The 14,361-nt window shown below is 48.7% G+C and overlaps 1 protein-coding gene across 3 annotated transcripts; it reads right to left on the bottom strand.

Annotated features, from left to right (window-relative positions):
• Positions 1-2,404: 2,404 nt before the first annotated feature.
• Positions 2,405-8,061, bottom strand: Neu4 (neuraminidase 4). Of its 3 annotated transcripts, NM_001108234.1 has the most exons (4): positions 7,922-8,061; positions 6,229-6,461; positions 5,866-6,121; positions 2,405-4,320 (listed from the first exon to the last, which is right to left on the bottom strand). In NM_001108234.1, exons 2-4 carry the CDS (start codon positions 6,427-6,429, stop codon positions 3,341-3,343), a joined length of 1,437 nt encoding a protein of 478 aa, NP_001101704.1. In that variant the 5' UTR covers positions 6,430-6,461; positions 7,922-8,061; the 3' UTR covers positions 2,405-3,340. The 3 variants fall into 3 exon arrangements, with proteins under 3 accessions (NP_001101704.1, XP_038939704.1, XP_008765598.1); XM_039083776.2 differs by lacking the exon at positions 6,229-6,461 and having other exon boundaries at positions 2,511-4,320; positions 7,922-8,054; XM_008767376.4 differs by having other exon boundaries at positions 2,511-4,320; positions 6,229-8,053.
• Positions 8,062-14,361: the final 6,300 nt, after the last annotated feature.

The following is a 14,361-nucleotide window of genomic DNA, read 5'->3' as shown; positions in this document are numbered from 1 at the left end:
TGGAGCCAGGGTACCTTGAACCAAAACCTGAAACCATGGCTCAGCATAAAGCTTTCCTTTAAGCTGGATTTCTCTGACACTTAGTGACAGAAGTGAGAAGGGACACACAGCTGTTTTCAGTGCACAGCTTCTATCGAGGGAAGATGGGGGTGGGGGCATTGCTCCCCTTTATCTGTGATCCGTGATGAGCTCTAACTGTACCTCAAACAGAAAATAGACAGCAACTATTTCTGGCTACACACAACCATGTCTCGTGGCCACTGCTTCTCAAACCTGAAACACAGTTGTGTTCCAGACAACAGAGTTACTGAACATGTTGAACACCGGAATCTGACACTGGTCCTGGGCTAACACTAAGAATCAAGAGAAATGACTCCTGCAGACTTTGGGGATGGGGAGTGGTCAGCTTCTCCCCTCTCTTCAAACCCAGCTCCAAATCCCCTATTCTTTGGCCCCTTTTATTACAGCCCTGTCACAACTCTGGACCCGGTCAGGTAACCCAGCTTCCCTTCAGCTTTCTGAAAATCCTTTTGCCATCAAGGTCACATTTTACAGGTGCAGGGACAGGGCAGGGCTGTCTTCAGTGGGCACTTTTCTACCTACCAGACATCATGTCTATACAATATTGGAACTGGTGATCACAGAAGCTAGAGAACTACATATCACTCAGGATGCTCACAGAACATACAGTGCCGGGGAAGCCTGGGCTCAGGAGGGGAAGCAGTGATGCTCTGAGTGATGGTGAGGGGCCAGAGGTGAGGTAGATTGGAAGGCAGAAGCTGTGGGGACACATTTACCCTCCCTCCACTGTAAGGTACTAAGAGGGTAGAGACCATCTACTATGGGTCTCAAGAGCCCACAAAGAGGTGATGTGGATAAGACAGCCTTTGAAGCATATCCCCCAGGGCCGAAACTCGGCAGCTCCATTAGAATATAGACAGAGGGTTGGTAAGAGAGTGAGATGGCTCAGCAGGTTGGACAAGCTTGGCAGTTCAATAACTGGAGCCCACATAAAAGTGGTCACAAAGTTCTTCTATAACCTCTACAGGCATTCATCCTGTGGTATGCACATGTGCACATACCACCACTAATAACAATAATATAGCAATAATAATAAACAATAACAACAACAATAATAAATTTTAAATTTTTGTTTCTTTTTATGTGCCAGGGTGTCTTGCTTGTTTATCTTAATACCACCTGCATGTGGTGCCCATGAAAGCCAGAAGAGGGAGTTGGATCCCCTGAAACTGGATTTCTGGGTTGTTGTGAGCTGCCATGTGGGTGTTAAGAACCAAACCCAGGACTATGCAAGAGCAGCAAATGTTCTTAACCACTAAGCTATCTCTTCAGCCTCTAGATGGATGGATGGATGGATGGATGGATGGATGGATGGATGGATGGTTGGATGGATGGATGGATGGATGGATGGATAGATAGATAGATAGATAGATAGATAGATAGATAGATAACACCAAGAATACACACACACACATACAGAGAGAAAGAGAGAGAGAGAGAGAGAGAGAGAGAGAGAGAGAGAAATCTCACCATGTCATATCTTCAACTACCTCACAATCTACCATCAAGAAGACCATCAGCAGACACAACTACTCAACGATGACCCCCAAGAAGTGGGAACCAATATCAACCTCCTTCCATTAAAGTTCACCTAGTCTATGGCACATGGCTACTAACAGTGAAGGCAGACTGAAAGACCCTGCCCTAAGTCTATTCACTTCCTCCTTCCCTACCCTTCAGGGCCACAGTCACAGGGACTCTCCCACAGAGTCCTTAGTGGCTCACCAGAGCTTGAGGACCTCGGAGTTCAGGGGCCACTGGAGTTCAGGCAACCCAGGGAGGAGACCTGATCCTGACCTTCATGCTATGCTCTGCTGAGGCAGGTAAGTCAGTAGCTTCTGATGGTCTTAGATGGTTTTAAGCCCCAGTTAGTGGGTACAAAGCTCTACTACCTGGAGATAATGGGACCCACCTCAAAACAGTACCCAGCCCAAGGCTTGGTCAAGGAACACAGTGGTTTATTGTGGACAATACCCAGAGCAGTAAAGATTTTTCTTGCGGGTTTTTTTTTAATGTATGGCTTTCTAAATCTTCTAATTTTCTAAAATGACCATAAACCTGGGTTTTGTTTTGTTTTTAATTTTGTAAGGAAGTGTGCATGCATGGGTGTGTATCCTATATTTTCAGAGGTCAGAGATCAACTCCATACTTTGAGGCAGGGTCTCTCACTGAAACCTGGAATGTGCCAATTAGACCAAGCTGTCTGATCAGAGATCTCTTGGGGGGATTTATTTATCTCTGCCTCTCCATGCTGAGATTACAAGTATGCCACCAAATTGGGCTTTTTATGCGATGCTAAAAACAGAACTCAGATTCCTCTGACTCCATGGCAAATGCTTTACTGATTAAGCCGTCACCCCAGGCCTCCACAGATTGTTTTTATAATCAGAAATTAGGACTCTAATAAGAAATACAAGAGGGCACCAGGCGGTGGTAGCACATGCCTTTAATCACAGCACTTGGGAAGCAGAGGCAGATGGAGCTTTGAGCTCAAGGCCAGCCTGATTTACAGAGTGAGTTCCAGGACAACCAGGGCTACACAAAGAGACCCTGTCTTTTTTTTTTTTTTTTCCCGGAGCTGGGGACCGAACCCAGGGCCTTGCGCTTCCTAGGTAAGCACTCTACCACTGAGCTAAATCCCCAGCCCCCGAGACCCTGTCTTGAAAAGGAAAAAGAAAGAGAACCGAGGGAACAGCTCTGATAGAACAAGAGCCCTCTCCAGAGAAGGGTAAAGAAGTGGACCCACGGAGCAGGTCCTCAGACGTAATCGCTGCTCGAGTCAAACTCTGTCCCCACTGGCTGGGGAGGCTCGCTCCCCAACCTGCTTCTCCTGCAGGAAATCCAGAAAGTAAACAGCCCTCGGTCATCAGCACATATCAAATTGGCTGAGGTTGGCACCCAGAGGGTAGTGGAAAGCGGTGTGGTGATGTCCACTGTCCCAGCACGGTGAGGTCCTCTGCCCTCACCCCTGCCGGGCACCCTTGGGATGTGAAAGCCGAGCAAGGTGCCGGTGGGAGATGTGCGTGGTGATCAGAGCGGTGAGCTAAAGTACCAGCACCCGAGCTTTGATACAGAAAGAAAAGTCACAGCACAACCCCTTTATTTCTCACGGGCACCCAGAAAGCAACTGGCTGCCCGGTGAGTCACCCCCACCAGCCAGTCAGGAGACAGAGCTCTGTTCGTCCTAGGGTCAGGCTGACCTGACCTCCTCTATATAATCTGCCCTTCCTCCCCAAGTGCCTGCCAGAGGACCAGGCCATCAAGAGGGCCAGCAATGCCCCTGAGGCTTATTCCTGAGACTGGATATCTCTAAGCCAGTGGGTACATTCTCCAGGACATCAGCCAGTGAGAACAAGCAAAAAGAAATGTCTTCATAGGAAGCCCTGGTCCCGCTCTCAAACAGGCAGGCAAAAGCCAGGGATGCCCCAGGCACAGGCCCAAGGAAGGCAAGGTCAGAGTAGCCACTGGGGCCTTCATAGATTATCCAGGGCTCTGTCCAGCTGTGAGGGTCCAAGGGGGATCGGCTCAGGTAGATTCCCATATGGAGCCGAGCTCTACGCCCTGCTGGGTGGGAATATAGCAACCATGTGGAGCTCTGACGCACGGAAGCAGAGGACATAGGGAGTTCCGGGCTCCAGGATGTTTTTTCTCCATCTGGCCCAGGCTCTAGGCCATGATTCTCTGGGCCCCGGGACTGTGGGTAGCAGAGAAGCAACCTAGACGCCCAACCTTCAACAAAACCTCTAGCACCTTCCGCCAAAGACTCCCGTACTCTGAGATCGAAGCATGGGGAATGTGGGGTGTTTCCAGGACTCGCTAACCACCGGTCATCCTGAGGACCGATGGAAGGTGGAGCCGGGAAGCCCACAATGCTACCCTGGCAGCCGCGAGCAGTCTCAGCCAACGTAGGCACCAGCTCCCCTGGTAGGAAGGAAGTGCCTTCATCAGCACTCAGTGCCTGCACACGGTTACCCAGAGGGCTCCGGGCATTACAGTAGAGAAAGTCTCCATCCACCGCAGCCAGTTGGCACTCTCCAGAGCGTAGGTTGGGCACAAGGCCTCCGCAATGCCAGGAGATCCCATGGTCATCACTGTAGAAAGCCAAGGAGTGGGGACTGGTCCAGCAGATCCTGCCAAAACACTCCCGACGGTCCACATGATAGGTGTAAGCAGGAACAAGCAGGCGACCCGAGCGCAGCTGGACTCCATGGCCTGGACCCACGGCAAAGGTGGCCCAGTCTACAGAGAGAAGGAAACAGACCCTTGGGTTAGGAGCGCTGACTGCCTCCCTTTACCGGACCCTAAATGCACTCAAACCAGAGGAGTCGTCGAGACGCTCTTCAGAATCCTAAAGGTCCGCTTGGTCGAGTATTTTCTTGGTTTTTAAAAAGACTTCATTGTAACCATGTGCATATGGAAGGCATCCACAGGAGTGCAGGTGCCCATAGAGGCTAGAGGTGACAGATATCCTGGAACTGGAATTATAGGTAATTATGAGCCTACCCAATCCAAGGGCAGGAGAGTGAACTCCGTTTCTCTGCGAGAGCTGTAAATCATACAAGCTCTTAACCTCTGAGAGACCTCTCCAGCCCCTTGGTCAAGTGTTTTGCTTTTTGTCTTGTGATACTAAGCCTGGAAACCAAGCCAAACGAGTCATCTACCACTGAGCCACTCCCCAGCCATTGGCCAGCAGAGGCTTGCTGATCACCAGGGGAGCTCGACGTCTGAAGCAGGTGCTGCCCAACAGCCGTGGAGGGAGGAGGGCCCGGATGAGGGTTTTGGATGAGCTTTTGTGCTGGCTGGTTTGGTGTGTCAAATTGACACAAACTAGAGTCATCAGAGAGGAAGGAGCCTCAGTTGAGAAAATGCTACCAAGAGACCCAGCTATAAGTCATTTTCTCAACTACTGATCAATGGGGGAGGGCCCAGCCCATGATGGGTCGTGCCATCTTTGGACTGGTGATCCTGGGTTCCATAAGAAAGCAGGCTGAGGAAATCATGAAAAGCAAGCCAATAAGCAGCATCCTCCATGGCCTCTGCATCAGCTCCTGCCTCTAGGTTCAAGCCCTGCTTGAGTTCCGGTCCCAATGCCATCCAATGAGGGATTATGATCTGGAAGTGTAAGCCAAATAAACCTTTTCCTCCCCCAACCTGCTTTTTGGTCATGGTAATAGAAACTTTAACTAAGACAGTCCTGTTTCCCCGTTTCCCTCCCAGAACCTGCCATATTCCTCTTTGTAGCACTCACGTGCCCAGTCCTGTACCCTTAGGGGCACTGCCAACCAGCAGGGGTCAGGGTGATAGGGGAGAGCAGTAGACAGTTCCTGGGGAGTAGGGACTGCAGGGGTGGAAAAAGAGACTGAATCCTAGAAACCAGAGCTGGATGAAGAGGAAGCAAAAAAAAAAAAATGGGTTTGGAAATAAAAGATAAATTTAGCCCTCATCAGAGACCAAGACCAGGAGAGCCTCTGGTGGGCTTAAGTTGCTAGCCCTGCCAGCAGGCGGTATGAAGAAGCTGGCCAACACCTATTAGCCTGGTGCTTGGGAAATACCAGACAGTCCTGCCAACAATGTTAGGTCATTGCTCGCAGAGGAGGCGGGGCTGGAAGCTGGGGATAAGAAAGGCAGAATGGTTCACCAAGTGCTTGGTGAACCTATGTTAGAGACAAGCCCAAGACCACTAGAGTCCACGCCCATTTTCCCCTATCCGGCCCCTACCCAGTCTACCCCTCGACCCCCTACCGCCCCCCACCCATCCCATCCCACACATCAGATGTCACCTACCCTGCAATGCAGCACCAATGGCTTCCTCAGTGAGATCCCGCACGCTGCCCCAGGTAAGGCCAGCGTCACAGCTGGTCACACAGCAGAGGCGAGCAGCGTTCTTGCCAGTGGCGATTTGCACGGCCTCCGGTGTGTGACCCCGCACAGCAATGAAGAAGAGGAAGATGGTACCCGAGTGCTCATCCAGCACGGGGCAAGGATTCATAGACCTGTGCTCCTCCAGTACTGCAGTTTCCAGTACACTCAGAACGCCCCACTAAGGGAAGAGAAGCAGCTGGTCAAGACATCTGGAGCCTGACCTCAGTCTCCAGGGATATCGATCGATCTGGGCTGCTTCCTCTGCACCTAGCACCTAGCACTCACCCGCACTGAGCCCCTGGTCAGCGTGCCCCTCCGTAGCACCAGGCGGTGGGCATGGGAGTCATCAGGGCTAAGTCGCTGTTCTGCGAAGGCCAGCAGGGTAGGCCTGGGAGGCACGCAGAGCAGCGCAGGCACCCGGTAGGTCAGACCAGTCCTTTCCCGCTGGAAGAGCACGGTTCTCTTGGGAACATGCGCGGGCCCCATGCCCTTCTGGTAGAAGCAGGGCACCAGGGAGCCTGTTGGGGAGGAGCTCCACAAGTTCACACAGCCACAGACACTCCCCATGCCCACCTGACCATGTTAATGGCACTTTCTATCTACTTCAGCCCAGATTTCTCACAACCCATCCCCAGGCCTCTCACAGCCACTGCGCCCCAAATGTCTATGGACCTGGCCCCTTCCTTCTTTCCAAGCTGCTCCTTTACCAGACTCGTGCTGGGCAGAGAAACCATATCCTGCCAGCTGGTGTGGCCCGGACACTCATCTTCACAGAACTTACCCAAGAGTCCAGACAAGTGGACAAAATCGGACAAAAAAAAGTGGGGGGGAGGTGCTCAATGTCCACAACTGTGATATGTGAGACCAGGGGAGGCACATCACACACCAGGGACAGATGAGCCCTGGCACCTACCCACATAGAAGCAGAAGGAGCTCCAGAAGTCTCCATGGCGAATAGCTTCAGACACCGGAGATGCTCCCACCGAACCCCTAGGCTGCCTAGGGGTTTGGAGATGAACAGCAGAGCAGCACCCCCCAAGTAGTGTACCCCCGAGTGGCTCTCATACCCCCCAGAGAGAGCACCAGGGGGCGGGGTTGATGAAAAAGCAGAAAACGAAAAGCCCAGAAGAGTGGAGAAGTCCCGGTTTATCCCTAAATGGCTTCCTCCCTGGTCAGAGCAGAGTCAATGCAGGGCTGAGAAAGTGGAGGAGACTGTGGACAGAATTCTGGAACCAGGAGGATGTAGTAATCAAGGAAGGACAAAGGCCTCTCTCTCCTCATGGTCACCTACTGTCCTGTCTCCCACTCTATACCCTGCCCCAGCAGCCACTTCCTAAGCTCACCCGCAAGCCAAGGATGACCTGGGAATCAGTCTGTGCAGTCAGAGCCCTGCTTATGATCACCTCACCCCTTCTTGTCCATACAGCCACCCCCTTCCCCAGGCATCCCCATCTGCGGGGCCTTGGACTGAGGGACAGCCAGGAAGTACTTCTACATGGAACTGAAGCCACAGAAAGATGGCCAGGCACTCCCAGACTATATTTTCTTCCCACTTAGCCTACCACAGAGGAAGACCTATTGGCAGTATGTCGGGGTCGTGAACTGAATCTGCCAGGGACTGCTATCTGATTTGCACCATGGCAGACCAGAAGGTGAGAATCAATGGGTGTGGGGTTGGTGGGAAGACAGTGATTGCTTTACCTGCAGGACATGAATACTCAGAGCCCACAGCCATCTAAGCCAGACCACCACCAGCCAAAGTGCTCACGGCCAGGCACCCCAAACCAGGACATAGCCAGACACACAGCTCACACCAGCCATTCCTGACCAGCCTACCGTGAGCCATATAGAAGAAGCTCGTTTCAAACACCCAGAGGAGGAATCCTAGCATATCCACCTGGACAAAGCTCTCAATAGGAACCTAGGATGACTTCTCAGATTGGAACCCAGGATAGAGAAAAAGAGGACAGACACTCACGTAAAGCAATAGCAGGCTCTGCAGACCACGGAGGGCTGTGCTGACCACCACTGGCTCCAAGCCTTAGGGCCTCTAAGTCTACCAACCACAGTCCGGGCCACGAGCTCCGTGACGCACACTGCCTTCCTCACCCACTCCTAGCTCTGGGGCTTCTGAGCAGCTTCCTGTCTCCTGGAAGCCCCCCAGCTCTGCACTCAAAGCACAATTGTACCCAAGTAGAAGCAGGTGCGGGGAGCCACGTGTCCCCCTCAGACCGAACAGGCACAAGAGAGATATTCTCTGTATATTTGGATGATTTCCCAAAAGTCCAGGACCACGAGAACTGTGAATTCAGTCAGCTGGGAGCCTGAACCCACTCCCCAGCCTGGAAACAGAGCAGGACCCAGAGAGGCTCCAGATACCATCAAGTCACTCCCGTTGTTCATTGGGTAAACCGAGATTTACGGACGGGACAGGGTGTCACCCATTAGAGATATCCTTTTCTGAGAGAGCTCTGGGTTTCCATGGAGCCTCGCCGTCCTGGGGAGACCTCAGTCAAAGAGCAGGACCCCCTCCCCCGTACCGCTGCCCAAGTGGCCCATTCAGTAAGTTCCAGGGACAGGAATTGGCCAGGAATTACGGCGTTTCCGCCCAGGCTCATGCCGCCCCGCATGAAGACTTTCTTGGGTGAAGAGTCACAGAGAGGAAATTGAAGCCTTTCAGCTCTGGCAGAGATGGTGCAACTTGACTTCGCAAGCTGTTACCCCTAGAGCACCAAAGCCAGCCCAGGTCTTCGCCTCCCCTCACCCTCATAGGCCACCCCATGTTTGACCTTGTCAGCTTCATAGCAAAGACGTCAGATTCCCTTGTTGGGGCCTTGGCCAGCTAGAAACCGTCAGAAGTCAGCGGTTTTCTCTGAAACGCTAATAAAATTGTCTTAGAGATTCCCTCTGAGCCCACTGTTAAGTTCTTTTATGAATTTTTTTAAGATTTATTTATTTTTATGTGACTACACTGTCGCTCTCTTCAGACACACCAGAAGAGGGCATCAGATTCCATTGCAGATGGTTGTGAGCCAACATGTGGTTGCTGGGAATTGAACCCAGAAATCTCTGGAAGAGCAGCCAGTGCTCTTAACCACTGAGCCATCTCTCCAGCCCCATGAGTTTTTAATTAAATTTAATTTAATTTAATCAGTTAATTTAACCAATGAATGGATGTAAAAGAATTTTATAAACTCTTTTTAACCAAACTAAGAAGTCAGTGAAGGCGTCCCAATTTTTCCAGTGAGGTGACGGTAATGAGGAGACCGTAAGGAATGCTCCTCCTGATGTGCATTATAATGGTAAATTGTGATGCGCTGATCCAGCTCACTGAGAAATTGGCTCTAAAAGCGGGGCCACCCTTCATCTTGGGAGAGAAAAGAACAACATCGGACCAGAACAAAAGCGTTAGCGAGAATAGCAGGAGGTAAATTATTTCCAACAGACGTTATTTTTTTTTTAATGATTTATTCTAATTATGTATGTGAGTATGTCTGTGTGTGGGCGTATACACATGAGACAAGACATAATCATATACTAAGATAGATCGTTTTGAAAGTATATGTGTAAATCTTCAACTTATATTTGTAAGGTTTTTAAAAGATTTATTTCTATTTGTGTGTGTGTGTGTGTGTGTGTGTGTGCGTGCGCGCGCGCGCGCGCGCACTTACATGCATGCTCCCATGGATGTCTATAAAAGCCAGAAGAGAGTTGAGTCACCTGGTGCTGGAGTTACAGCTCTTTTGGGCCACCTTATGTGGGTACTGGGACCTAACTCTGACCCTCTACAGGAGCAGTACGCACTTAAGGGCTGAGCCATCTCTCCAGGCCCCATTGTCAATTTTAAGTTAGACGGTTGATTTGATTTTTTTTCTACTACAGTACTAAGCAGTTAAAATCTCATGTCGATCCTGTCATGAGGTTGTCTAGGTTTGAAGAAGCAGAGCAAGTGTAACACTCCAGCTGTGCTTAGTAGGGCTGACACCCAGAAAACGTTACCAGCGAGCGAGCCGAGGCATAGCTATACATTGTCATTGTTTAGCCACCTACACATCGAAGGGTTCTCCTACACTTTTAGGGACCTCAACTCACAGGCCAAACTGGGAGTTGGGGTTTAACACTGACAGGAATTTTAGGACTAGCTGGTATAATGAAGATACTTTTAGTATGGACGTAGGCACCAGGGTTAGGAGAAAGAAAGCCACTCAAGGAAAAAATAAGCAGGAATACAGTTCCCTAAATAAAGTGGTTTTACAAGTGGGAGGAGGGTTTTTTTTTTTTTGTTTTCGTTAATTTATTTATCCATTCATTCCACCTCTCCTCCCAACCCCTCCCTCACATGGCCCCTCCTCTTCTCCTCTGGGTATCATTCCACTCTGGCACATCAAGTCACTGCAGGACTAGGAGCATCCTCTCCCACTGAGGCCAGAGAAGGAGGCCCAATTAGGGGAACAAGATCCACAGATTGGCACAGTCAGGGACAGCACCTGCTCCAAATATTGGGGAACCTGCAGGAAGACCAAACTGAATATCTGCTACCTGTGTGCAAGGGGGCAAATGGGGGTTCTTGATATAGTATAAATCTTTCTCTTTAGTATTTATATTAAAAACAAACTAATGGATTTTATCTAGAGAAGCTATCTCCTGGAGAGCTAGAGGGAGGAAGCAAGGCTTAAGAAAGAAGAGTGTAGGAGATGTCTATCAGAAGTAAGAGATGGCTATCAGAAGTGACTTCAGTTCTGACGTACCCTCTAGATATTTTCTGACTTCATTAGCTTTTCGTTTATTGTTGTCTCTTAACTAAGATGTCATTTTTAAAGCTTCTATTAACTCTTGTAAATTGTCAATTTTATTATTTTGGTGAGGTTTTTTTTTCCACTAAAATAAAAGTGATGTGTGGTCTGTTGAAGCTGAAGAGGTATCTCAGTGGTTAGATTCACTTACTGCTCTTGAAGAGGATCCAGTTTCGGTTCCCAGCACCGAAAATCAGCTCGCAATCACCTATAACTCCATATCTAGGACATTCAGCAGACCTCTGCAAGCCAAGTCACCAGAGCACACACAGAGCACAGAGTACACACACACACACACACACACACACACACACACACACAGAAATATTTACACACATAAAATAAAAATAAACAAATACCTTTAAAAGGAAAACAGTAGTCTCTAGTTTATTCTTGGAGATTGTTTCACACATACATAAAACAGATCGAAAAGTAAATAAACAGTAACTTCACATACAAAAAAAGAAAGTATTTGTATTTTCATCATTTCATACAAACCAAATAAATACAGTACAGCTAGACAGGTACGCCAAAAAAAAGTCAGTAACTACTCAGAATATAACTTTGTTATTGGTGTTTTGCTTTCTTTTCTCCAAGGTCTCTTTTTCCTCCTTTGAAATTACAATGAGCCCGGTTATACCACACGGAAAACCAGAAGACACAGAGCCAGGTATGGCGGTGCATGTCTTTGAAGCACTTGGAAACAGGGAGGCAGATCTTTGGGAGATTGAGGCCAACCTGATCTACAAAGTGAGTTCCAGAACAGCCAGGGCTATGTAGAGAGACCCTGTCTCAAAAAAGCCAAAGGAAGGGGGATAAAGAGATGGCTCAATGGTTAAGAGCACTGACTGCTCTTCCAGAGGTCCTGAGTTCAATTCCCAGCTACCACATGGTAGCTCATGGGATCTGACACCCTCTTCTGGTGTGTCTGAAGAGAGTAACAGTGTACTCACATACATACATAAACATAAAATAAATAAATCAGAAAGGAAGACAGAAAGAAGGCCAAAGGAAAAAGAAGGACTTAGAATGATGCTCCTAAGGTTGGGGTTGGTTATTTTGTATCATCAAAAGTAGCTGATACAACTGGGCAAAGGTGGTGCCTCTAATCCCAACACTTGAGAGGCAGAGGTGAGTTCCAGGCCTGGTAGAAAAGGGAGTTCGGGGATGGTTGGTTCTTGGTTGGTTGGTTGTTTGGTTGGTTGTTTGGTTGTTTGGTTGGTTGTTTGGTTGGTTGGTTGGTTGGTTGGTTGGTTGGTTGGTTTGTAGGTGCATTTATTTTTATTTATGTATATAAATGTTTCAATTGCATGCATGTGCTCCATGGGTATGCCTAGTGCTAGCTGAGTCCAAAAGAGAGCATCAGATCCTCTGGAACTGGAGTTATAGATGGCTGTGAGCCATATGGGTACTGAGGACTCTGAACTGGGTCTTCTACAAGAGTGGCAAGTGTTTTTAACCCCTGTACCATCTCTCCATCCTCTCTTTTTAAAATACTTGTAGGAAACAAAAAAACAAAAAAACAAAAAATCAGATCCTTGGAAGTTTTGGTTCCTTTTTTCCTTCCTGTTACAAACTCAGCCTGGTCAGCAGTGGGCAGCACGGTACCCTCGGACAGTTGGATTGGCCCCTCCTCTCAAAGGTGATTCTGAGACCAGCAATGAAGGGTTGACTAGGTCATGGCGGCCTTTTAAATATAAATCTAGCCTTTCTTTTTGGCTGTCCAGTAGTCATCCTCATGAGCCCTTGGCTTCTTGGTCACCTACAGTTGCCCATGAGCCTGTAGCTGCCTCAGTATCTTTGTCTCCATCCACTTCCTCCTCACCTTCCTCCTCTTCATCTACCTCATCACCCGCCTCCTGGTCCCCATCTTCCTCATGAGCATCCCCTTGGCAGGACATTTCTTCCATCCTCTGCTGCTCCCGTAAGTCCTTAGTGTCCTGAGCACGTCACCGAGCTGGTGTCCGTCGTCTGACTTGGCGAGGCACACCAGCGGTCCAATACAGAAGCACAAAGGAGAATGAGCACCCAAGAACTCTGGCAAAACAAGGCTTCTGGACTGAAGGACCCTGACCCCAGAACGACCCAAAAGTTACTTTCTGGGGCATCCAGACATGGTTCTAAATCCCCCCTCCTTTTTGAAAATTTCAAGTATTTATTAGACACATATTTTTTATCTTTTTTTTAAAATTCAGTGAGGTCATTGTGTGTTTTTTCCTTTTTCTTTCTGCTTCTGTCGTACAGTACCTCCTGAATGAAGCTTGCCCTCCCTCCCTTCCTCCCCTCTCCCCTTGATCCACTGCTCCTGTTTCCCTTCAGAAAAGAGCAGGCCTCCCAGTGATGTCAGCCAAACACAGCATAACAAAATGCAATAAGACTGCTTCATCCAGCATTAATATGAGGGTTTATGATTTTAAATAAGCCATCCACTTATGATTCTTTTACTACCCAGGACTTCTAGAACTTCTGTTCCACTAAGCACACAAAATAAGAATATTAAGAGGTGCTGGGGACCAAACCTTTATGTATATGAGCTATTCTCACCACAGAGAATGTAAACCAAACCATTCTGAAAGGGAAAAATAGTATTTACCAAATAGGATCCAAAGCAAGCAGCTCAGAATGCACATCAGATGGACCAAGAGAGGCCAGAGCTCAGGAAAGAACTGACCAAAACCCACCTGGAAAGTCCACATTGCCAGCACTTAGATTTCATCCTTCTCTTTGGGGGAAAAGCAGATAATTCTCAGGGCCCCAAGTTCAGACTCCATAACTGTCAATCCAAAACTCAGTTTTCAGCTCAAATGGCATAGTTTGGATGAGCACTTAAGAGTACCAACTGCTCTTCTAGAGCCCGAGGGCATCCACATGGCAGCTCACAGCCACCTCTAACTCCGGTTCAAGGGGATCCCATGCACACAGGGATGCCCAAGACATACAACACAGGCAAAACACTTACACACACAAAATAAAACGTTTTAAAAAGACACGGATTATTCTGGAGGCAAATATGAGTGGCCCTGCCTGAAACACCGAGATTTAGGATACCCCAAACTCCGTGTTACAACGTGATAATAATTTGATTAAAAAAAAAGTTTAAAGCAACAGTACCAAAAATGGACATAAACGAAGGTGCTTCTCAAATATATCCATAGAAATACACAAGGTAGGCAAGTTAGATCAACGTGGGGCAATCTCTGCTATAGGCCCTGGATGCTGTCTCAGGACACTCGGAGCCTTGGGGCTGGTGAAAGCTAGGGGTCTGTTGAAACATTCCAAAGGCCTTATCTGTTAATCAGGGTTAGATCAGGCAAAGATGGGCAATAAGGAAGCTGAAGAAGGGCCAGGAGGAATTGTGAGGAGGCTCTGAAGCTGCAGCATCCCCCCCCCTACTGTCAAAGATCCCTAACATCCCCCCCTCTACTGTCAAAGATCCCTAACACCCCCCCCTCTACTGTCAAAGATCCCCATCTCCTCATCAGCAGAAGGTTCAACAGGGGGAGGGTGTGGCTTCGTCCTGTGGAACTTCCATTCACACTATGCTAAACTCTCCCCCTTACAAACTCCAGATCTCCTTCAGACTGGTTCCTCATGAAATGCCTTTCTGTTGGGACATCAACAATTC

The sequence above is a fragment of the Rattus norvegicus genome, chromosome 9 (assembly GCF_036323735.1).
Source record: "Rattus norvegicus strain BN/NHsdMcwi chromosome 9, GRCr8, whole genome shotgun sequence".
Classification (NCBI taxonomy): Eukaryota; Metazoa; Chordata; class Mammalia; order Rodentia; family Muridae; genus Rattus; species Rattus norvegicus.
The sequence above is the reverse complement of the archived record's forward strand: the minus strand, read 5'-3'. Positions and strand labels throughout refer to the sequence as shown.